A 25,072-nucleotide genomic window follows, 5' to 3' on the forward strand; every position below is an offset into this window, starting at 1 on the left:
ACCGTGTGAAAAAGTTCCTCATCACCTCACAGACAGATCTTGACAGACCTCATGTCCCTTACCTTAAATAAATGCCACCAGATTACTTATTCCTCCACCAAGTTGCTTTCTGATGACCCTATCTATGACCCTCATAATGTTATGAAACTCAATAATGTCACCCCTCAATCTCCTGTGCTCCACGGCAAATATCCCCAGTCTATGTGATGTGTCCTCATAACACCAACTCTCCAGCCCAGCATGCATCCTGGTCAGCGACCTCTGCACTCTCTCCATTCCAATCACATCCCTCCTGTGAAGCGCTGATCACAACTGCACGCAGAACTATAGCTGTGGCCTCAGCAGCATTTTCTGAACCTCCCTGTTCCTACATTCTATTCCTCGGCTAATAAAGGCAAGTATGGCATTTACCTTCTTAAACGCCTTATGTACCTGTCCCGCTACCTTAACAGGCCTGTCAACATGCACAGCAAAGTCCCTCTGATCCTCCTTACTTTCCACAGTCCTACCATTCCTCGTGTATTCCTGTACCTTGTTTGTCCTGCCCAAGTGCACCACCTCACACTTATCCACATAACATTCCATGTGGCATTCCTTAGGCCATCTGACCAGCCTGTCTGTATCTGCCTGTAATGTTTGGGCCTCCTCCTGACTATCTGCCACCCCACCAATGTTCATCTCCTTAGGTTCTGGAAAGTTGAGCACATAATGAGCCGGGGGGGAAAGGGATGAAGTGTGTCATTGTGCGGACGCTAACTGATCCACTGTCCTTGTTGTTATTTTCAGCATCACCAGAGGCTTGTGACCAGGCTCCATTACAAATGCCCCTCTCACACCTGAGGGCCCTCAACTGTTAGCTGCATCACACTGTTTCTGCCAGGCAGACACCAACGCAGATACTAGTACATTGGTGGGAATTGCAACATTGGCTAGTATCCTGGGGCACAGTGGAGAGGGCACTTCACAATCGCTGGAGGAAATGGCAGAGACAAACAGTGCCGATGGCGCCAGCAGCCGGAGGACTACGAGGGACCAGGCACATGCTGAGTCGGGGCGTGATGAGGTGCCTCTGGAGTTGTCCGTGACGCAGCAGCTGCAGGAAATGTGGCCGGGTATGCAGGAGCACCAGGGAGTGTTGCGTGAGACTATGCTTCGCTTGGTGTCCGTGGTGGAGGAGTCCATGTGGAGCATGAGTGATGCCATGAACCTCATGTCAGAGCGTCAGATTCCTCCATGGGGAGAGTGGCGACTCTCCTGGAGAGGGTCTTCCAGCAGAACAACCAGCTTCTCCTGGGGTTATGCTCGGACCTGCAAGCCCAGTGCAGTGCCAGTGGCCATAGCTGGTCATTGGCAATGTGGGAGATGGACTGGGCACCAAGTTTCCCGGTTCGGTGCCCATCCATCTACGGTGAGTAGGGAAGTCCGAACCAACCTCATGTAGGCGCAGCAGCTGCCTGTCGTCTCTGCGGGCTCCTCTCAGGGCGCTCTGGATGAGGGCAGCAGCTCCTCCGCCCCTCTGCCAGTGACCGTTGCATCCACTGAGGCTGCCGCAACTGGAGAGATGCCAGATGTGGCACTGGCCACTCCCTCCCAGGCGGGGCCAGCACAGGCTCCACGGGCCAGAGGACATCAAGGTCAACAGGACAGCAGAGTCAGCAGGCTGGCTCAGAAGCCACTCCGAGCAATGGGGCGGCACCTAGACGTAGCACCCGTAAACGTAAGCATAAGACCCGTTAGGCACAACACGGGGTTTCTCACTGGTGCTTTTGTGTTGGCCCGAGATTAGGGAATTATTATTTCTTGCTGTTGTAAAAATGTTTTGCTTTCATTTTGTTGGACCATATGATGGATGAAATTAAATCCAGATGTGTTACCATGGCTGAGGGTGGCTCCTTTGCTGCATTTGTATGTTTTACAGACATATCATGAGTGTTTGAGTGGACATTGAGGTTTATGTCCAAAGCCCTTAGTTGCAGCTGATGAAATGGCAGATGTAGCATTTAAGTGCCGCGTATGGAAGTGCCAGGCAATGCTGCTCCTCCTGATCCATTTGTGTGGAGCTAGCTGAAGGTTCGTTGGATTAAAGTCTCCTGGGTGTCCCTACCTCCTTGGTGTAGCCCCGGGTCAGCATTCAGCCCCTCATCATTGACCTGTGCTTCTTCATCCTCTGAATCAGTGCTGGACTCATCATGTGCAGCTGCATCCCCTGTGTTGACATCTTCATCATCCGCTGCGTCCCCCCCTTTCCTGTGCAAGATTGTGCAGGGCACAGCATGCTACCACTATCACCAAGACATGATCTGGGGGGGTACTGGAGTGCACCACCTGAGCAGTCCAGGCATTGGAAGCGTATCTTGAGAAGACCGATGGTTCTCTCCACCACAGCCCTTGTGGAACCGTGGCTCCTATTGTACCGCTGCTCAGCTTCTGTTCTTGATGGTGGAGAGGCGTCATGAGCCACCTTCTGAGGGGATAGCCCTTGTCACCCAGCAGCCATCCATCCAGCCGGGCTGGAGCACTGAAGAGCCCCAGCACCTGGGAGTGTCTGAGGATGTAGGTGTCGTGGGAGCTGCCTGGGTACCTTGCACAGACTTGTAGAATCAGCATCCTGTGGTCACACACTATCTGCATGTTCATGGAGTGGAAGCCCTTCCTGTTGACGAAGGCACCGGGCTCACCTGCTGGCGCCTTGATGGCCACATGTGTACAGTCTATAGCACCCTGGACACGGGGGAAGCCAGCAATGGCCGCGAAGCCTCTGGCTCGCTGTGCCTGACTTGCCTGGTCGCAGTGGAAGTGGATGAAGGTCAATGCCCGTCTGAACAGAGCGTCTGTGACCTGCTTGACACAAGTGTGGACAGCTGATTGGGAGACACCGCAAAGATCACCCACCGAGCCCTGGAAGGAGCCAGAGGCATAGACATGGAGGGCAACTGTGACCTTCAGAGCCGCTGGCATGGGGTGTCCGCCCACACAGTTAGGGGAGATCTCAGGGCCAATCTGACAGATAAAGCTGACTGTCTCCCTTGACAGTCGGAGTCTCCTTCAGCACTACACCTCAGTCATATTGAGGTAGCTGCTTTGCCGCCTGTATATCCTGAGAGCAGATTAGTGGCAACTTCTGCAGCCCCTTCCACCTTGGACAACCTCTTGGCCCTGTGCCCCTTGTGCTGGCGCCTGTCCTCCCAAAAGTGGCTCCCATGGAGGCCGATTGTCCACTCCTGGCCTCCTCCTCATTCTAGCCCTCCCTTCCTCCCCAGAGGAGCTGTCTCCATGTCAGAACCCATACTCAGGATAAAGGGAGGTCTCCAGAAAGCTGCAGGCCCGATAAAGATTCCTGACTTCACAGTGCTGAGCTGAAGCTTCAAAGTACAGAGAAAGCTGCTGGAAGTCGTTCTGAGCTGCTACAGATCACACAGGCAAGTTTAAAAAACTTTCTGCAATAAATATTCACAGACCAGACTGACAACCCCACTGAGCCCACTATCCCGCCCTTGGATGAGTTTTATTAAAAAGTCACTTACCCGCCTGCCCATTGCGCCCATGTGCTGAGCCTGAATTGCCGGTTTAAGAGCCTTAACCACCCCGTTAATTAATGGTGGGTGCGCGTCTCACTTCATCGTGCGTCCGCCCAACGAAATTTCACAATGGCGCACGGTGACGGGCTGCTCACCTGAAGTCACCGTGCGTTATTTTACACACTGCCTTGTGGGGCCCCCTGTACGTCACCCAGAAAATTCTGCCCCAGGTGTCAGAAATAGGGGGAGTTAGAGTCTTAAAAAAAAAAGGTAACAAAATATACGGTTAAGTGTCCTTTGGCTGTCCTTGAGGCATAGATTTTAGATGCTGTGGTCAATTTAGGTTAGCTGGTTTCTTGGATGTGGTCAGATGTAGAAGATGTTGCAATTATTACAAGTTCTTGGTTCGCTGGTTGGCTTCTGGTAGAGTTAGCTTCTCAAACTGGGTGACAAGCTTATTCCAAAAAAGAGAGAGAACGGCCTTCAGCCTGTTTCCTCTGCTGAAGATTTTCTTCACACCGATTATGTCACTTGCAATCTCTCCAAAGTGGCTGCCTGCCTTGCCTTGTTTCAATATCCAGTACTTTGCGTTTTTAATGTCTCTTCCTCAGACAGTTATGAATTTCATTGGGTGCCTGGATTACAGGAAATATCTCTCTCTTGACATTCCTCCGAGTGGGATTTGTTTGTTTCTCATCTTCGCCTTGGAATGTGGGTTTGCATTGTCACACAGTTTGCTCTGTCTCAGTTCAGATTGCAAGATTTCCAGTCAGTTGAAAGTTGAAAATCATATTTTCAAAACTAAAGGGGCATAGCCTCGTGACACCTGTCCATCCCAAAAAACAAAGTTGACACTCATTTCATTGCTAGGTATAAAAACACAAAACAAAAAACAATAACTCATTCACTTCCATTCACACCCTAAACCTTGTTCTGGATTCTCCCATCAGTTCTAACTGGATCCCTAAGTTCTGGAGAGGATGTCCACAATCACATTCGATTTCCCTACAATGTGGATGATTTTTAGGTGATATGGTTGGAGAAACAAACTCCAGAAGAATAGCCTTGGCATTCTAAGTTTTGAATTTCTCCACAAGGGTAATATATCTGGAGTTTCTTTTTCTACCGTGGAATACCATTTCTGATGTTTGTTCAGTTTTTTTGAAGTACCCCCCGATTGGTCTCTCTATTTGCAATTTATCCTCTTAGAGGAGGACAGGCCCTATCCTGAGGTCACTAGCATCGATGGCTACTTTAAATACTTGATTAAAGTCGGGATCTTCTAGCACTGGTTCGTTTATTAAAATGGCATTCAGTTTCTTGAAAACTGTCTGGCATTTCTCGGTCCATATTACTTTTGTTTTCTCTGTAGTGGGTTTGTCAGTGGGCCAGCTACAGTGCTGAAATTTGGGACAAACTTGTGGTAGAACCCATACATTGTGGGGATGGGAAACTGGACTACCGCTTGTACCTTTGCAGCTCTGGGCAGTACTTGTCCTTGACCACCCATGTGTCCTAGGTAGGTCACCCAAGCCTTAGTGAACTCTCTTTTTGTGAGATTGACCACAAGGTCAGCTAACTGTATTTTCTGGAAGAGGGTTTCCAGTTCCTTCAAGAGAGTTTCCCAGGTGTCACTGTACATTAGGAAGTCATCTAGGTGCACTATACAATTGGATAAGCCCGCCACTACCTGGTTCATCAGCCTTTGTAAGGCTGCTGGGGCATTTCGGAGTCCAAATGGCATGATTCAACAATGGTATAACCCATCCAGAATCACGAAGATGGACATTTTCTTCGTATGGGTGGTCAAGGGAACATGCCAGTATCTCTTGAGTAAAGTTATCTTTGTAAGGTAGGCTGCATTACCTATTCTATGTATACAGTTTCCAGGCACGGAATTGGGTAGAATTCAGCGCTGGTATCAGGTAGGAGTCAGCATTGGTCACTGCATTACCCTTTTGGTAGTCAACGCAGAGCCTTGTGGAGCCATCCGGCTTGGACACGAGCACAACGGGGAGCTCCAGCTGTTGCTAGGCTCTATTAGTTGGTGCTCCAGCATGTAGTTAATCTCCTCCCAAACCTGGGCCAGCTTTTCTGGACCTAGATGGTAGGGATGTTGCCTTATGAGAGGGGCCTCTCCCCCACCTACATCACATAGAGCTAAAGTAGTGCAGCCTGGCTTGTCTCTACAGATGTTTTTAAATGCAGTGAGCAGACTTATCAAGTCTCCTTGCTATTCTGTATTTAGGTGGGTGAATATGGTGTCCAATTTCACTAGAAATTCTGTTTTAGCTTGCTGGACAATAGGGGCTTCAATGTGGGCCTCACCCATGTCTTCCTCCAATTCATCCTCACTGTTCCTCTCAACCAGGTCTGTTGTTAATGGACAGTTCATTACCTGATTGTTTTCTTCGTGGCTGTGATATTGTTTTATCATGCTGTCACGACACAGTCTTTGCTTTTCCCTGCAGCCTGCAGTGTCTGTGGCAGCCATTGTTTCACTATCCAGTACTTTGCATTTTTAATGTCTCTTCCTTAGACAGTTACGAATTTCAATGGGTGTCTGAACTATAGGAAATGCCTCTCTCTTCACACTCCCCTGAGGGTAACTTGTTTCTTTCTCATCTTCACCTCAGAATGTGACCTTGCATTTTTAAGCAGTTTGCTCTATTTAAGTTCGGATTGCAAAGTTTCCAGTTAGTTGAAAGTTGAAAAATCATATTGTCAAAAATAAAGAGGCCTAGCCTCATGAAAATATATTTAAAGCTGAGTTAGATTTTTGATCTATAAGGGCCTCAAGAGTTATGGGCGGACATGTAGGGAAGTGAGTTAAGGCCACAATCAGATCCAGCCATGAATGGCAGAGCAGGCTCGATGGGCTAAATGGTCTACTTCTATTTCATATGTTCTTATGAGTGCTAGAAATATGTCCTTTTGATGCTTCTTAAACAGAAAGTGGTCCTTATTCCTTGATTTTACTATGGACCACAGTCTACATGTTGAGAGTTGCAATTCAAAGTTAAAATTGGTGGGCTGACAGCAGAGGCACTGATATCTAATGTGCTCATCTGTTCAAACCATATGTTGAGTTAATTTGTTGAAAATTAATAGAAAACAATAGACATAAAATCATATAGGTAAGCACAACTTTCAGAAAAAAAAAATCACATTGCTTAATATATATATCTCAGATAAAACAAAAATCCTGCAGTGCTAATGATTGAAAATCAGGAATGGCCGGTTTCCAGTTCAGAAGTTTGAGCAAATGCTCGCTTGTAAATGAGATGCTTCATCTGCACTAAGCAGATAATCTAATTTAATGTCTTAATTTCCATCTGGACCCTGCAGAGCAGGGGTTCTATTAACATAGTTTATTGTAAATGCGATAGCCACTTCCGGTGGGGATAGTCATACATCACAAGGACAAACTCTAGACAAGTCACAACATTACAAAAACTGCTGCATTTTCAATATTGTATTCTCTTTCATTGAAAAGTTCTGTTGATCGGTAAATATGATGCAGTCCTTTTATTGTAAAATTGTATAATTCAATACATTTTCAAACATCATGAAAAAGTCAGCAAATTCATTGTCCTCTGATGCTTGTGCACCAGGTAGAAAATTAGAATTTGGAGTATACTTAATTGAACATCTGTGATACAATTATTAATAGTAAGTCATTTTGGTCATGGAAGATTAACTTATTGCTGTGAGTTACATGGATATCAAGAATTACTCGCTGCTTCTGAAACACAGTCATTAGAACCATTATCCCTACCATACAAATACATATGTCCATCCCAGTATTCAGCTCAATCTGCTTCCCCGACTGCTCGTGAGAGATCCATACCTTTCCCTCCATCACACAGGCTGCTGCTCCCCATCCGCCTCATACTTGCAATAAGACAAAATGTACTGTTCGCAGTGGGACCTACTGTAGTATTCTGAACATCTGTCAAATAAATACACTGCTGGAGCTGGTATTCAGAACTCATTGCCCTGTTGCTTTAGAACTCTTATAAGAGAGCAACGTCAGGGCCAGAATGTTACCATCAGCACGTGGGGGCGGGCCTGACACGCTGACGCGTAACGTGAGGCGAGATGACATCAAGCATGTGTCCCAATGTCATCGCACGACATTGATATTGCCTCTGTCAGGCACGCGCTGGAAGTGGTTGCCCGCCTGCCGAACTGTCAAAGGCCTATTAAGGCCATTAAGAAAGTAATTTACATCATTAACAACACTGCCCGTCCAACCTTAAAGTTGGCGGGGAGGTGAAGAGCCCAGGTGGCCTTCGCATTTTCTAGGAAACCTCATCCACGGGCGGGATGAAGCTTCCTGAACGTTTTATAAAATTAGTAAATAAACTCGACAAACATGTCTCAGCTCATGTAACACTATCACATGAGAGGACATGTTTAAATAATTTTTTACTTGAGTTTTAAAAACTTTTATTGTCTATTCAATCTCCCTGAGGCAGCTCCACACCTCAGAGATTGCTGTGCTCTTGCGCATGCACGCGAGAAAGAGCGCAGGCCCTGACTCTCTCACCGACCCCCCCCCCCCCCCACCCCCACCCCCCACCTGCACTGGTAGCAATGAGCACTATGGAACACGTATTATGCTGGGTGGGCTTTAGTTGGCCCGCCCATGTAAAATGGCGGCGCACAGCCGATCGCAGGTGGCGATTGGCTCCGCGCCTGCCCCCACCTGACACAAGGAAGATTCAGATTCAGCCCCAGGAGTTTGGTTGTTGGGGGGGGGCAGTGGGGAGGTGGGGTCAGGATAAAGAGGGTAAGGGTCAGGAGAATGAAAGTAGATGAGACATTTTTAACTATATTGAGGGAGGTTTTATATAACAAGATGAATTAGATGGTTTCAGGGATTATGAGATAGAACTCCTACATCTCTATGAGACATGGAGACAGTAGAAGGAGCTCAGAGGGACAGAGAAGACAGAAGACCATCAAGGTATATAGTTGGTTACCATTTGCCCCCGGTACTCCTACGGTCCCATGTTCACCTTTCTCCATAATAACTGAGGCAAAAAATACTGACTAAACATTTGTGCCATATTTGTCTCCCCTTGTGAAACAGGGCCCTGTTCATTAATCACATTCAAAGGGCAGTGAGACATATAAGCTGGATAATGCATCATTCCTCTTTTAAGGTTCAGCTTCTACCTTAAGTGTAACAGTTGTAACCAAAGTGTGACCTTGCAATTAAATGTGTCTCTGATTTGTGTGTTCAGATTTTGTCAGGGGCTACTTCTTAAATTCTTCCATGGGATGTGGGGCATCGCTGGCTAGGTCAGCATGTAATACCCATCCCTAATTGCCCTCAAGGAGGAAGTTGTGAGGCACCTTCTTGAGCTGCTGCAGAACTTGTGATGTAAGTACATGCACAGTGCTGTTAGGAAGGGAGTTCCAGGATTTTGATGCAGCAACAATGAAGGAACAGCAAAATATTTCCCAATCAGGATGGCGTGTGGCTTGGAGGGCAACTTGCTGATGCATCTACTGCCCTTGTCCTGCAAGATGGTAGAGGTGGTGGGTTTGGAAGGTGCGGTTGAAGAAGCCTTGATGAGTTGCTGCAGAGAATCTTATGGACGGCACACACTGCTGCTACTGTGCTGATGGTGGAGGGAGTGAATGTTTAAGGTGGTGGATGGGCTGCCAATCAAATGGGCTGCTGGATGGTGTCAGGTTTCTTGACTGTTGAAGCTGCACTTAGCCAGGCAAGCAGAGAGTATTCCATCACACTCCTGAATTGGGCCTTGTAGATGGAGGACAGGTTTTAGGGAGTCAGGTGGTGAGTTATGGTTGAGTTTTGCAGATGTCTGAAAAATACTACAGGGGTTAATTCTTCTCCACATATTGTGATAGATTAACCAAGTAGTGGAGAACCTTCCTTTTAAATTGAAAATATATAACTAGAAAAGTTGATTTTTAGTTTTGATTTTAGATTTTCAGACAACTACCATCAGGTTAACCTGCCTACTGAATTATAACATTGTGATAAAAGGACCAATTTTGTGCTCCTAATCATCTGATTCTGGGAAATTCCAAAGCAGAAGTAGGTGGTCAGGCTGGGAGATGTTCTGCTTGTCCAGCATGGATTGCCACCATTTCCAGAATTTTCTGAGCGAAATGACAGCAGGCATTGAATATTTCCAAGCAAATGTGTGCGACTTTATTCCAAATGATAAATTGTGAGGAGAAAATATCAAATACTGCATTTCCCATCCTTGACCCCATAGCATTAGTGGAACTAAGAATGTGAGTGCATTCCATAATTGCACAATTCCTTTGGAAGATGGACAGGACTAAATTAACTATAATCACTCTACCCTACAAACTTAAGAAAAAATAATTTTCCCTTCAACTTCCAGAGGCTGCCAGCCGACCCCACAGATACCTGAAACCTACGCTAGCAATTTTCCACTTTCCATCCCCAGAGCTAATGCAGGCAGCAATCCCTGGTCCCAAATTATTTAAATAAGGTTAACTCGGGAAAGTCAGCCAACATCAACAATATTAGAGATAAAAACAAAAACACTGCGGATGCTGGAAATCCAAAACAAAAACAGAATTACCTGGAAAAACTCAGCAGGTCTGGCAGCATCAGCGGAGAAGAAAAGAGTTGACGAAACATCAACTCTTTTCTTCTCCGCCGATGCTGCCAGACCTGCTGAGTTTTTCCAGGTAATTCTGTTTTTGTTATCAACAATATTAGGCCTGTCTCATCAATATTGCAGTGTGATTCCAGCTATGTGCTAAATCCCATGCAACATATTCTCCTAGTGGTATCCTTACCAAAATATTTCTAACCACAAAGTGTCCATGATTTAAGAATTGTTGAACCGATTTCAATACCACTGCCAAAGCTACAGATGTATTTTCTCAACAGTATGTTCCTTTGTATAATAAGTTAAATTGATCTATTTTCTCCCCTTCGCCCATCCCTACTGAGCCGCGCACATCCAAGGCATTAATAGTGCTACTCCTGGCCTAAGGGTCATACGACTTGCTTGGTGAAAACTCCATAGGGTAGTACTTGCCTTCTGTGCAGAACAGATGAGAGGGGATTTTCAACAGACTGGGGGATCAAACTTGTGCCCAACCATCCTGCAGCATCATTACATTCCTGACAGCTACAGTGCAACCCCTGCAAAGTTCTAAAATATTGGATGCTCTTTTCATAAAAGTTTTAATAGATAGAACTAACAGATGAGTAGAGCCTATACTAATAGAAGTGAAGAAAAAAAGGTCACTGCTGGAAATCTAAGTATAGGACGAATCTTCCAACATTAGCTTGAGAGTAAAAGGGGAAGTTGCAGACTTGGTGCCTGTGGCCCTGATTTTCCTTATGATCGGGCAGGAGCGTAGAACAGGTAATCAATTCACTAGCACCAGTTTTACGCCTCTCATCCAAGTTGACTATTTCTCCTATATGCAAAGTGCTAAAAATATAGAAGAACTGAGTCAGCATCTGTAAACAGAAAGGTAGAATCTTTGCAGGTGATGCACACATGGTCAGATCTGCCATACTGCAATGCATTTGATAACACATGAATAGTGTAGGTTGTATTAATAATTATAAGTCTCTTGATAACCTTTACAAGATGGGAAGGATTTTTTTTTTAAAAGCAAGCTTCAGTCTTCAGATACTGCGCCTTTGGTTATTTGTAGTCGAATGAGGCCAATGGAGTCCAGAAGGTAAATTGTACATGGTAGGTGGAGGAAAGGAGTGCAATGGGTTGAATTTTTAAAAAAATCATTCATGGGATGTAAGCATCACTGTGAAGTTCTAAAATTATTAAAATGAATAGCCTGTCTTTAAAGATGACAAAATAACAGAGGCTTCTGAAATTTTGTATCAGTAGCAGTGTAACAATAAACTTCAGTTTTGGATGTAGATACTTTGTCTTTGAATAAACTTACTTTGGTCATATACATCTTTGCGCATGTTAGCAAAGATCTGTCCTGATGCTCCATCCCTGGCAGAAGAGGTGACGTTCTCCACATTCTGTGTGTTCATGTAAGATGGATCATCAAAAAGATCAGATCTGCTGGTGGCTTTGATTGGCAGAATGTTACTATTGGTCTGTGGAAATCTAGTCCACGAATTGCCTGAAATATTAATTATGTAGGATCTTTACATCATAAAATCTTTAAAGTTATGCTTTGACAAACAAAGTAAACTTGGATACTGCATTTTTGAGTTCCAAACAGTAAGGTTAAAGCAATTCTGAATTCAAGTCAGCTGTTTATATGCAGACAAATTAGTGTCCCTGATAAATATACTTGGCATAAAACATTTCTGTTCCTGGAAAACCTCTGTCCAGAACAATGCCAGAGGAGATATTCTTGTATATTTTAAAACAAAAATTGTGTGTCTTGTGTGTACCTATTTCCATCACATCTCAAACAATAAATCAAACTTAGGAGTTTGGAACACGCTCATGATTAAGTAGCCACCAGAAATGAAAACTACCAGTCACAAAATGTTCTAAAATTAAATAAAGGTAGTAAGCAAACCATCAATAATAAAGAGCAGAGGAAGAAATAATAAAAAGGACAAAGCAGTACAAAAAGAATTATTAACTTTAGCAACTCTGCAGCAGTGTGTGTGTATATAAAGTGTCTTGAACAGCTTTCTGCACTGGTGGCCTGTATCCTGCTCAGAAGCTTAGCATACAAGTAAATGGTGCTTTCTAGAGCTATTGCCAGTTGAAGAGACTTAAAGTATCAGACCAATATCCTCAGGATTTTGTATATGATTTAAGAGTATTTATAAAACAAGCCTGGATTTGCTGCTTATTTTACCACACAGATTGCGTTGGCTCACCATCACCTTTGAGGTCAATTAGAGATGGACAATTAATGCTGGCCTTGCTCTCCCTCCTGTCCATAAATGGAAATGTTTAAGACTCAGTGCCAAAACCTCTAGGGAAGTCATTATTACAAGTGCAGGTAACTGAAATTGTGCTTTAAGGATAAAGCATCAAAAGCAACAAAAAGCATAAACATTGGAACTTTATCTAAGCTAACAATGGTTAACAATGAAAATTGCCATATTCAAACGCAGCAGTGCGACAAATAAAACTTTAAAATCATTCAACTTTTTAAACTTCATGAGTATGTTGTAATTTATTTTTTTTCAGGTGAGCAGCTGAATTTCCTTTACTTATGTTTCAAATTGAGGGGGAGAATGGACTGAAGAAAAGAGAGGAGCAACAACTGAATACTAATGAAACGTGGATGCTGAGATCGATGTGTGGCGTGACGAGAAAGGACAACACCAGGAACCAGTACATCAGGGGTTCAGTGATGATTGTGGGTGCATCAAAGAAAGTAGTTGAGAAGAGACTGAAATGGTATCATTTGTTGTGGAGAGGAAGAGGAATGTGTTGAGGCGAGTGATAGAGATGGGACTGCCCCGAAGGAGGCGAATAGGAAGACTCAAGACCAGATGTAAAGATGCAATTGTGAGAGACTTAAGTGCAGCAGGATTGGAAAAGGCATGGGTGACTGACAGGAAGAGATGGAGAAGGGTCATCAACCAGCATTGTGGCGACCCCAAGTAAAATGGGAGAAGCCTAGAGAAAGAGAGATAATCGAAGACAGGTTGGTCAACAATTTATGTCAATTTATTCCTTCATGGACATGGGTGTCGCTGGCCAGGCTAACATTTGTTGTCCGTCCCCAAGATGGATGTGGGAGGAATGGGTTTCAGTTCATGGGGCACTAGCATCAGTACTGGGGTAGAAGGGAGCTGTTCCGGTGGGATGGGCTTCACTTGAATCATGCCTGGACCTGTGTCCTGGTGATTCAAATAATTAGGGCTGTAGAGAGGGCTTTAAGCTAAATAGAGGGGATAGGGTTCTGGAGAGGGGATAAGTAGGCTTACAAAGCAAAGGCATATGGTGGCGTTGCAGGGCAGTCACTTAGGTAATGATACCCAGAGTGTGACAGGAAAGGACAGAGTGTACAAACATTAAAAAAAAACAGCAAATAGGGTCAAAGTGGGGAAAATGGTAAAAAAGCTAAATTAATGGCTCTTTACTTAAATGTACATAGTATTTGGAATGAAATAAATGAATTAACGACAGAAATAGAGATTAATGGGTATGATCTTATAGCCATTACGGAGACATGGTTACAAAGAGATCAAAATTGGGAACTAAATATTTGGGGATGTGACTTTTCGAAAGGACATGCAGGAAGGAAAGGGTGGTGGGGTAGCTTTGTTAGAATGAGATGGAGTAAGCACGATAGCAAGAAATGATCTTGGATCAGAAGATGTAGAATCCATACGGGTGGAGGTAAGAAATAACAAGGGGAAGAAGACACTAGTGGGAGTAGTCTATAGGCCCCCGAACAATAGCTATGCTATCGCTCAGAGAATAAATCAAGAAATAACGAGGGCATGTGAAAAAGGCAGTATATTAATCATGGGAATTTAATCTCCAAGTAGATTGGGAAAATCAAACTGGCAGAGGTAGCCATGAGCATGAATTCAGAGTGTTTTCGGGACAGTTTCCTAGAACAATATGCTGTGAATCCAACCAGGGATCAAGCTATTTTGGATCTGGTAATGTGTAATGAGGCAGGTTCAATAAATTATCGCAGAGTAAAAGATCCCCTAGGAAACAATGACCGTAACACGGTAGAATTTAGCATTCAGTTTGAGAGTGAGAAACTTAGTTCAGAAACAACTGTGCTAAACTTAAATAGGGGTAATGACAAAGGAATGAGGGCAGAGTTGACTGGAGTGGACTGGGAAAGGAGTTTAGCAGAAAAGACAGTGGATGAACAATGGCAGATATTTAAGAAAATACTTTATGACTCACAACAAAGATATATCCCAGTGAGAAAGAAGGATTGTAGGAAGGGGATAAACCATTCAAGAAAACACATACAATGTGACAAAGATTAGTGATAAACCAGAGGATTGGGAAACTTTTAAAAACCAATAGAAGATGACCCAAAGAAAAATAAAGAGGGAGAAAATAAACTTTGAGGGTAAACTAGCAAGTAATATAAAAATGGGCAGTAAGAGCTTCTTTAAATATATAAAAAAGAGAGAGGCCAAAGTCAATGTAGGCCCTTTCAAGAATGAGGCTGGGGAAATAATGGGGAAGCAGGAAATGGCAGAGGAGTTGAATAAATACTTTGCATCAGTCTTCATGGTAGAAGACACTAATAGCATATCAAAAATACTAAATAATCATGGGGCAAAAGTTGGGGGGGGAAATAAATATAATAACTATTGCTAGAGAAAAAGTACTTGGGAAACTAATGGGGCTAAAGGCCAATAAGTCACCCAGCTCTGAGGGTTGCATCCTAGGATATTAAAGGAAATAGCTGCAGAGATAGTGGATGCACTGGTAGTAATCTTCCAAGAATCTAGATTCTGGATAAGTCCCAGAGAATTGGAGAACGGCCAATGTAACACCCTTATTCAAAAAAGGGAGGGAGACAAAAGAACAGGTAACAATAGGCCAGTTAGCTTAATATCTGTAATTGGGAAAATGTTGGAGTCTATTATAAAGGATGTAATAGCAGAGCATTTAGAAATACATAATCTAATCAAGCAGAGTCAGCATGGCTTCATGAAGGGGAAATCATGCCTGACAAATTTATTAGAATTCTTTGAGATGGTAACAAGCAGGATAGATAAAGGGGAAACCAGCAGATGTAATATATTTGGATTTCCAAAAGGCTTTTGATAAGGTATCTTAAGGCTAATTAATAAGATAAGAGCCCATGGTGTTGGGAACAGTATATTAGCATGGGTAGAGGACTGGCTAACTAATAGAAGACGGAGGCCAGAATTTTGAGGTCGGTGTACAGGGGTAGGACCAGCACACCGACAGGTAAAATAATGTGCAGCAACATTGGGCATGCGTCCTGACATCAGCGTGTGTCATTTAGATATTACATTCGGCGGGCGTGCGTGCGCTGGAGGCAGCTGCGCACCCACCAAACTGTCAAAGGCCTATTAAGGCCATTAAAAAAACAATTAAAGTAATTGTCAACGTTGCCCATCCAACTTTAAGGTTGGCGGGCAGGCTAAGAGCCCAAGCAGCCTTGGCACTTGTCAGGAATCCTCATCCATGGGCAGGATGTAGTTTCCTGAAGGTTTTATTACGTAAATAAATAATTTTTGCTCAGGTCATAAACATAACCCAGCTCATGTGACACTGTCACAACGGGACATGAATAAATAATTTTTAACTTGATTATTTTTGACCTTTTATTATGCACATAATCTCCCCGAGGCAGGTCCATGCCTCGGAGATTTCTGCGCACCTTTGCACGCATGTGTGAAAGAGTGCAGGCCCCGACTCTCCCTCCTCCCCCCACCTACACAGGTAGCACTGAGCACTACCAGCCAGGCGTCATGCTGGGCAGGCCTTAATTGGCCCGCCCACGTAAAATGGCGGTGCAGAGCCGAATGCAGGCAGTGATCGGTTCAGCGCCTGCTCCCAATCAACCTGCCCGACATTCAGAAAATTCTCCCCAGAGAGTTGGGATACAGGGATCATTTCCAGGATGGCAACCTGTAACTAGTGGAGTGCCACAGGGATCAGTGCTGGGGCCACAATTATTTACAATATATATTACTGACTTGGATGAGGGAAGTGAATGTACTATCGCCAAGTTTGCGGATGACTCAAAAATAGGTGGGAAGGCAAGTGGTTAGGATCACACACAGAATCTACAGAGGGATATAGACAGGTTAAGTGGTGGGCAAAAACGTGGCAGATGGAATATAATGTGGGAACGTGCAAGGTTACACACTTTGGCAGGAAGAATAGAGGAGCTGAATATTATTTTAATGAGAAAGACTGAAGAAAGCTGCAGCACAGAGGGATTTAGGGGTCCTGATGCATGAATCCCAAAAAGCTAGCATACAAGTCCAGCAGGTAATAGGTAAGGCAAGTGGAATGTTGGCCTTTATTTCAAAGGGAATGGAGTATAAAAATAGGGAAGTCTTGCTAAACTATACAAGGCACTAGTTAGACCACACCTAGAATACTGCGAACAGTTTTGGTCCCCTTATCTAAGGGGAGATTATTGGAGGCAGTCCAGAGAAGGTTCACTTAGTTGATCCTGGGAATGGAGGGATTTTCTTATGAGGAGAGGTTGAGTAGGTTGGGCTTGTACTTGTTGGAGTTTAGAACAATGAGAGGTGACCTTTTGAAATATATAAGATTCTTAGGGGGCTTGACAGGGTAGATGCTGAGAGGTTGTTTCCCCTTGTGGGAGAGTCTAGGACCAGAGGGGATAATCTCAGAGTAAGGGGACACCCATTTAAGACAGAGATGAGGAGGAATTTCTTTTCTCAGAGGGTAGTCAATCTGTGGAATTCTTTACCGCAGAGGGCTGTAGAAGCTGGGTCGTTAAGTATAATCAAGGCTGAGATAGACAGATTTTTAATCAGTAAGGGAATCAAAGGTTACGGGGAAAGGCAGGAAAGTGAAGTTGAGGATTATCAAATCAGCCATGATCTCATTGAATGGTGGTGCAGACTCGATCGTCCAAAAGGCCTATTTCTGCCCCTACATCTTATGCCCTTGAATTGAGTGGCTTGGTCAACCACATTGCTGCGGGTCTGGAATCACACGTAGACAGACCAGGTAAGGACACTTCCCCGAAGGACATTAGTAAACCAGATGGGTTTTTATGACAATTGATGATGGTTGTTTTGCTCATCATTACAGAGACTAGCTTTCAATTCCAGATTTATTAATTGAATTTAAATTCCACCAGCTGCTGTGGTGCCTGATTGAGGGACCTGGCATTGGGAATGGGGAACACTGCTGAGAGCTACTTCCTGCTGACACCCCTCCCACCATCTCTAACCTGTGTCTAAGTCCCTCCTCAATCTGAGGCCTTGGGTGGGTGTACTGTCGGCAGCAGCCATTGCCTTCACGGTGGCACTGCTGAGTACGAAAGAGATGCTGGCCGCTGATTGGCCAGCAGCTCTCAGCAGGTCGGACTTCCACCCCTGTGGTCCATAATTCTAGGGTAAGCCAACAGCTGGCCTTTTAAGCACCTGATTGGCGCAAGATGCAAAGGGCCTGCTCGAAAAGAGAGCCAGCGACCGAGATCCCATCACCTCCACAAGATTCCGCCTCTGAAAGCAACGTTAATCAAATTTTATAATCTTAAACTGTGAGGTACATGACATACCTGCCATAATGAAGGTTTGTTTGTGTGGATCTGAATAGTTTTCATAAATGGTGATAGGTGATGGGCTAGCAGCCTGTAAAACAATGCATTCAACATCAAGGGAACAGCAAACTGTTTCAATACAAGGATCTTATACGTAACAATACTTCAGTCCGACACAGTGTCCCTCAAGAGAACTGCATCTCATGAAAGGTGAAGCAGGCAAATCAAAATAACACAAGAAGAAAAGGACCAAATCCACAGTCAGGGAGATGGACTTCCAAAGATTTTTGAAAGATGGGACTTGCCATTGCCTCCTCATCCTCAGCTCTGCTCCAAGCATTTGCCTGCTGAAGGTCCATGTCTTGGTTGATGCCTTCAGTGAGGCACCTTCAACCTTTTTGCTGCATCATTGACAGAATTACCCTCTTTTGCTGAGTGGACCCTTCTTGATGGCAGTGATCCTCCCTATACATAAGACTCTGCCAATGCAGGAAACTGGATCAGGATTCCAGTGGTGCTGGTGGGTGGGTGGGAGATGGAAGTTCTGTCCTGCTGGGAGGCAAACCTGGGACTATAACCCTGATCTTGGTAGCTGCATTTTGCACATGACTAATACCAGCTTCAGACAATACTAAATCAATAAATGGTCAATGAAATCACCATGCTGGTAAAGTTGCTCTTTAGCAAACTTACCTAGCCTTAGCAAAAACCATCTCTAACCTGTGAAATGTCTCCATCCTTTTTTAATTGACTATTATTATTGTAGGCTGCAGAGTCCTCTTTTAGTTTTGCACTCTGTGGGCTTCCGGGAGGTGCTGGTTTATTTGGGATTTCGTTATAGTATCCATGATTCTGATCTTCTTCACTTTCCACATTCCATATTGCAAGGCCTGGTCTTCTGCAAACACATTATAGCATTTGCAAATTACTTCATCATATCTTCTTGTTTCTGAATTGTCAGTGGCCAATTTTTGCAAATTATTAGTTTGTTACGCTTATTAATGTTTTCAAAATTCTTAAACAAAAATTGCAACACCTGAATATATGCATTAAGTGGGACTTTAAACTGCACTGACCTTTCATTAGGTGTAATAACTACAGGTGAGCTCTTCAAGTATTGTTTAAAGCGAAGTTCAAATGCTTTTCCTATGGTATTTATAACATCTTGGGCCAAATCATCAGAGCACTCCAGAATATGGCAGGCTGGAAAAGAATGCAGAAAAGGTTGGGTTTTACTTGTTAAATGATTGTACTTAAACAGTAGAAAGTCATGTGAATTCTACACTTTTTTTAAAATGAGCTATAGACTCAATGTGAAATGATTGTATTTTGTATTCAAGTTTAATTATTGCTAAATAGCATTAACACTATTAATGAAATACAGGAATAGAATATTCATATTTAGCTCACTATTAACTTCTGTATTTAGTATAAAAGATAATTGAGCATTTTATGAAATAGTTCAACAATAAATTAGAGTTATACATATTCACAATGATCAATGTTGTGGGTAGCTCATGACTGCATACAGTTGTAGCACTCAATTTATAGTGTGCCTTTCTAATTATTCTAGTGATGTATTTTATTTTCCATAAGCCCTGGAAAAAAAAAGTAAAACGCATCATGTTTGAAAAATTGCAGAATTAGACAGCCTATACTTCAAGGATATTAATACAATGTAATTGCCATAATGAGCATCATTAGATTTGTTAGAATGCAATGTGCAGAAGAATTTGCTAACAATCCCAAGAGCTGTTACATACCTCTTTGATTTACTGGGTCTTTGGCAACATAAGCAACATAATCAGTTGTGTCCTAAAATAGAGAGATTTACAGTTAACACTTGTAACTTGTGCCAAAAATGAGTTCAGCATCATTGTAATAATACATCCAAAATGTAATAGTAAAATACGGAAGCTGAATGCACTTCCACACTAGTAATGGAGTACGGTGTTTGGGCACAGAGGAAACAGAGAGGGCTCTATATACAAAGTAACACAAACCCCTTACAGATTAAAGAGAAAGACCACATCTGCTCAAAATCTGAAATAAAAACACATGTATTGGAAATATACAGCAGGCCTGCCAATGCCTGAAAGAGAAAGCTCACTATGTTTCACACAGGAGTCTCCAACAGACTTGGCATGGTCTGGCAGGCAATGTTTCACTAAATTGTGTGGGTAAATGGCCGTGCAACAATCTGCAATGAACCGCACAGTGCAAGAAACAGGCTGCACAAAAAGTAAAAGTAGGGGGAACATTGCTGACAGAACAGAACAGCATATAAAGGGGTTCTACTAACTGTCAATTCTGATGAAGTATCTTACCTAAAACATTCGCCCAATTCTCTTTCAGATGTTGACTGACCTGTTATGTATTTCTAGCATTTTCCATTTTTATCCTTTTTTTTAAAAAGAGTAAATCCAGAACAGAATGATCACTGCAAACTTTTTTGTTTAAAAAAAAACTTTAAAAAAATCAAGGATTCCTGTATGCTGATAAATAAATGACTGCAATTTGTATGCTTTTATCTTTGCAGCTATAGGTCCCACCAATATAAAGTAAGGTAATAAAATTAATAAGTAAGACTCTACTGCCAAACAAATATTCAACAAATTTCAGAAGCATCCATCAGATAATCACAAAGCCACAGCTTCTGAAAGCTTCCAAAATTAATGCCAATCATTTGCAATTAAGAACAATGATGAACAAGTAAAGTAATATTAATCAATTGACAGGAAATAAATATCCATGTCTGCAGTGCAAGCAAAAATAGTCACTGATAGATCAGCAATGAATCATGAAAGAAGTGGCACTTGGGGACAGGAAGTGCTTGTTCAGACCTCAGGATGCCTCAGTAAATCAGCAATGTGGTTCTGGCACTTCCTTGATTATGTTTAATGTTTGCAGCTCTAATCAGTATAAGTGGATTTTTTTCTCATTTCCTTTCTCTTTTTTGTGTCAATTCAGTAACTTGAAGTAAAAATATTATAACAAATGTTCGCTAAAGAGAGCTTGAATTGCTTTAATAAAATATTTTATTTGCCAATCAAAATATCTGCATTAGTCTAACTGTAGTGATTACTATTCCTACAGCTTTGGGAACAGAAATCCACTTTGGGTCATTCTTATCTCATCAAATTCATTCCCATTTCATACATCTACCCCGGAGATTATTTAAAAATTATCTTGCTATCCAAATTCTTACTTTATATTTATTGGGTGAATGGGATAATCTTGATGGGTATCATTATTGTTGTTGCTTAGATGACCTATTGTGTTGTATTTTTACAAGATGTAGGAAAGGTTTACCTATCTAGCTAGCTTTTTGTCCTGCATCCAGACCAAACTAGGACCTAGCAGACATAATCTCCAGTGACCTCCTCATCAAGGGGTAAGTTCAGGTGTCCAAGCTAAGCACCCAACTCTCCTCTGCGCTTTTGTCTTGTTTTCAACAGAAGGCTAGAGACCATCTTGCCAGTATATACTTGAAAAAAAATTAATCTCCAAATAGGCTATGGCCAAATCTCACCAATATACATTTCAATGGACAGCAACAGTCTCTGCATATGTTAAGCAACCTACAATTTAATACATTTGTCCAATGACACTCCTGTGAAGTGCATTGGGATGTTTTAATATGTTGGAGGCATGATATATAAAGTACAAGCTGTTGTTGTAGCCAGGATGGTAGAAGGTACCTTAGCAGTTTGATTAGCAGAGGTATGCTCATTGGTGAAATTGCTGACAGATTGAAATATCGGAGCACTGTGTGTGATTAATTTTATATTTTTAATACAGCAAATGCAGCCTAAACATCATCACCTGCAAGTTCCCCTCCAAGTCATCCACCATCCTAACTTATAACTATATTCGCCATTCCTTCATCATCACTGAGTCAAGATCCTGGAACTCCCTCCATAACAGTACTGTGGGTGTACCCACACCATATAGACTGCAGCAGTTCAAAGCAGTGGCTCACCATCACTTACATAAGGGCAATTAGGGATGGGCAATAAAAGCCATCCATTTATAGTTGAGTATAATAAAGTCCCCTGCCCTGCTTACAAAGTCCTAAAACACTGAAGGGAAGGTGTTACATCTTGAGGTTCCCAGAAGTTCAAAATAATCACCCTTTTAGATTCAATTGCTGGAGTTCATTGAATGTATTTCTCAGATCATCTCATTTTCCAAGTACTGATACATTGTTAGTTCAATACACAGAGTACAGTGGTGAGTGACATGGCACTTTGGATACATTCGAATGAACATATAGTTCCTAAATCATATTGAAACGATATAACAGAGGGATAATTTTTTTGGAAACATGTCTCATTTATATTTTATAGTACAATTCTGACGGATAGTTTCTTGTATAAAATAAATTTGATTGCAGATACATGGATCAATAGATGTGTTTTTGTGAAAAATGTGCAATCAGTAACAATTCTGCCATTTTACTCAATAGGTATTTATTAGTAGTTGTTCTATGGAGCTAATGATAGAAATCTGAACCACCACCCAGAATCCAGATTCCTGTGCTTCTTTTGCCCATTTCCAAATATCAGAAACAATTTTGTTATTCTGCAAACTTAGCTGTACTGCCAACTATGTTTATATGTAAACACCACTGACTAACAGTTTGATTTTTTTAAAGATATAATTTTCTGAACATTTTCATGTAACCTAATTCATCATGGGGAGGAGGGGGGGTGGGGGTGGGGGGGGGGTGGGGGTCAATGTTTTAAAAAAAATAGAAAGTTGATTCTCTAACTTGATAGATTATATCTGGCTCTAGTTTGGTTGCAGGGATAGGTTTGACAGTGACCCTCTCATGATGGTTACTGTACCATGCAGTCTAGGAGATGCACCAGGCAGATAGATGGGGGTGACAGGGGAAGGGAGCAACATACAACTGCTGTCTGCTCACCCCATCAAATGGCAGGGTAGGAAGAGAGCAAGTCTAGTTCCAATTAATTCGTACATCATATATTTGCGTTAGTTAATCACAATATTCCACTACAAACAACACCCAGTTCAAGACACACATCTCCTTCTGCAAATGTAATGATCCATTATAATCTGATATGAGATGATGTACTCACTGGATCTCCTCCAGAGGCAAATGAGATTGACTGCATGTGGTGGTTGGCAATGATCTGTAAAACAAAAAGCACTTACTAATCTAAAACTGGATTTCTGAGATTTAGTTTTCCAATTTAAAATGACCCCTAAACCTTAAAGCTAGAATGAATTAGAAATAAGAATTTTGATTTTTTTTTTTAGGCTAGCACTTTGTCAGTATCAGCAAACATGGTTCCTTCAGCAGAGAGGAAGAGCTACCAATGACGGGGAATTAGAAAAATTGAAGGGAAACATAGGGAGAGAGTAAATGGAGTACCAGAAGTTTTTGCATTACCAAGCTTTTGGAGGAACAAATAGGGTAGCAAAGTTGAAACCCAGGAACGATTCAGGAACAACGGGCCCAATTTTAACTCTTAAGTGAATGGGGTTTGAGTGAATTAAAATCGAGCCTAGTCTTTCTCCTGGGCACTTTGCAGCTCTGAGACCTGAGTTTTTATTTTACTTGTGTGTAAGAATGTTAACATTTCAGGTATTGCCCTTCATTAGATCACATCAGGGTCCGGAGATTCAGTCAGTGACTGAGGCATTGTCTTGTTTATTTGTTTCTCCTCTTGAGGCTGTGTGCTTCAAGCATTTCCTGTTTTAATTTCAGACCTCTTGCATTTGCAGTTTATTTTCCCTTTTTTTCTCCAAATGTCCCCAGTTTCCCTTCCTTTTTCTTTGTCCTTTCAGCACTTCAGATATTAGCATATTCTTCACCTCTTTCACTGTTTTTTCAGTGCTTTACCAAGATGAACATTTGATATCAAAAGTTAGGCAGCTTGTAGGTCATCAAACCCACCACTGATTTGATTTATAGACATCTTTTATCTAATACTCTTTTCTTTTGCATTTTCTTTGAGGCATTTTACATTCCGCCTGACATGTACAGCCAATGTAAATGCTGGCACAATAATGAATTACAAAATGAAGGATGACTCATCTGCTTTGTCTTGCATAACAGTCACCTCATACATCATAACCAACCAAGGTAACCAAAGCTTGCTTCAGGCCCTTTATATTCTTTGATGGGTGAATAAGGTGTTCATTCTGTACTTTAAACATTATATTTTGGTCACAGTTACAGTCCTAATGTTGCTCATATCCTTCTCCTCCAGTTTGCAGTGCATTTAAAAAAGGACTGACTTATCCCATTCTGTGACATTGCAGTGTACTCAGAGCCCGTGAACCCAGGCTAATCTCCACACCTTCAAGGCAAAAGTTCATTTCTGGGACGGGCCTCGATACATGTCAAAGGCTTGGCGTTTTGATTTAAAAGACAGCGGGAGAAAGGGGTTTGTTACAAAGAAAAATAAGTTTATTTTGTAGTGTTGTTTGAAAGGTTGGGTTCATTTCCAACTACACAATAGAATGGACATTATCACATGCCAGTGATAGAAGCTATCCAATTGCCAGCTAATTAAGTCACAATGCCTGATATATTTTGCTTTTTTTTTTGCCAAGTGGGTGTAACAAAAAATGAGAAATGATTGTCCAACTGTTTTGTATCCTTTTTCTTTGCTATGAGTCAATCAATACAAAATAGTAGAACTGAAAACAATATCTTCAATTTGGTGCCAATTAGCTTGGCATGTAAACACCATAATTAAATAGGCCAATAAGTGAAAACAGAAATAATGGCATGCTTGAGAAAGAGGTTTTAAGTTACCATGCAGCAAATTTAATATACTCAGAATTCTGACTATTTTAAGTATTGAAGTGGAGCAATCTAAACCAGGGAAGAAGAATTTGATGCAGAATCTGTTTCAGACAAATTGCCACCAGGAAGATTGTATGTCATCAATGGAAAAGATCAGGACAAAATTCCTTCTTGGGGAAAATGTGCCAGATTGGCTGTCACTCTCTGACAAGAGTATTATGGTGTGGCTCTGCCACTCCAGTGCCTCTGTGATGCAGTCAACCCCCAGTAGCATCATAAATGGCATGGGCTGTCACCAATTTTACACAAATGGCCCCTGAGATTTGGGACAGGGCAGACTACCCACTGAAATCACATAACCAGTACCATGCAGTTGACATCATCGCCAAGTGTTAAAATTACCCTCGAAATATTGAGGCAATCTCAGTTCATGAGAAACTCTTACCTGCTTGGAATGTGGGATCATCAAGTTGAGGTTGCTTGTAGAGATGCTCATTATGATGTTCATTCCTGCAAACTGGAGGTTACTCTTCCCCAAGATAGTAGACAGCCCTTTACTGGGAGGCTGCAAGTACAAACATGG

General features: G+C 42.4%; 1 protein-coding gene across 5 annotated transcripts in view; it reads right to left on the reverse strand.

Moving 5' to 3' along the window:
- The window catches only part of LOC121270042 (SHC-transforming protein 1-like), a 277,773-nt gene that overhangs the window by 161,326 nt on the left and 91,375 nt on the right, over nt 1-25,072 (reverse strand). For 3 of the 5 annotated variants that reach the window (XM_041175364.1, XM_041175363.1, XM_041175359.1), the window contains 7 exons: nt 24,935-25,054; nt 22,811-22,864; nt 19,469-19,520; nt 18,782-18,908; nt 18,426-18,603; nt 17,724-17,796; nt 11,463-11,651 (listed from right to left, as the gene is read on the reverse strand). In XM_041175364.1, the coding sequence (XP_041031298.1) occupies nt 11,463-11,651; nt 17,724-17,796; nt 18,426-18,603; nt 18,782-18,908; nt 19,469-19,520; nt 22,811-22,864; nt 24,935-25,054 (793 nt within the window). Of the gene's footprint in view, nt 1-3,874; nt 4,345-7,068; nt 7,413-11,462; nt 11,652-17,723; nt 17,797-18,425; nt 18,604-18,781; nt 18,909-19,468; nt 19,521-22,810; nt 22,865-24,934; nt 25,055-25,072 lie in introns of those variants that run through there. The other 2 variants (XM_041175360.1, XM_041175362.1) reach the window with 2 other exon arrangements.

Source organism: Carcharodon carcharias, chromosome 26 (assembly GCF_017639515.1).
Source record: "Carcharodon carcharias isolate sCarCar2 chromosome 26, sCarCar2.pri, whole genome shotgun sequence".
Taxonomy (NCBI): domain Eukaryota; kingdom Metazoa; phylum Chordata; class Chondrichthyes; order Lamniformes; family Lamnidae; genus Carcharodon; species Carcharodon carcharias.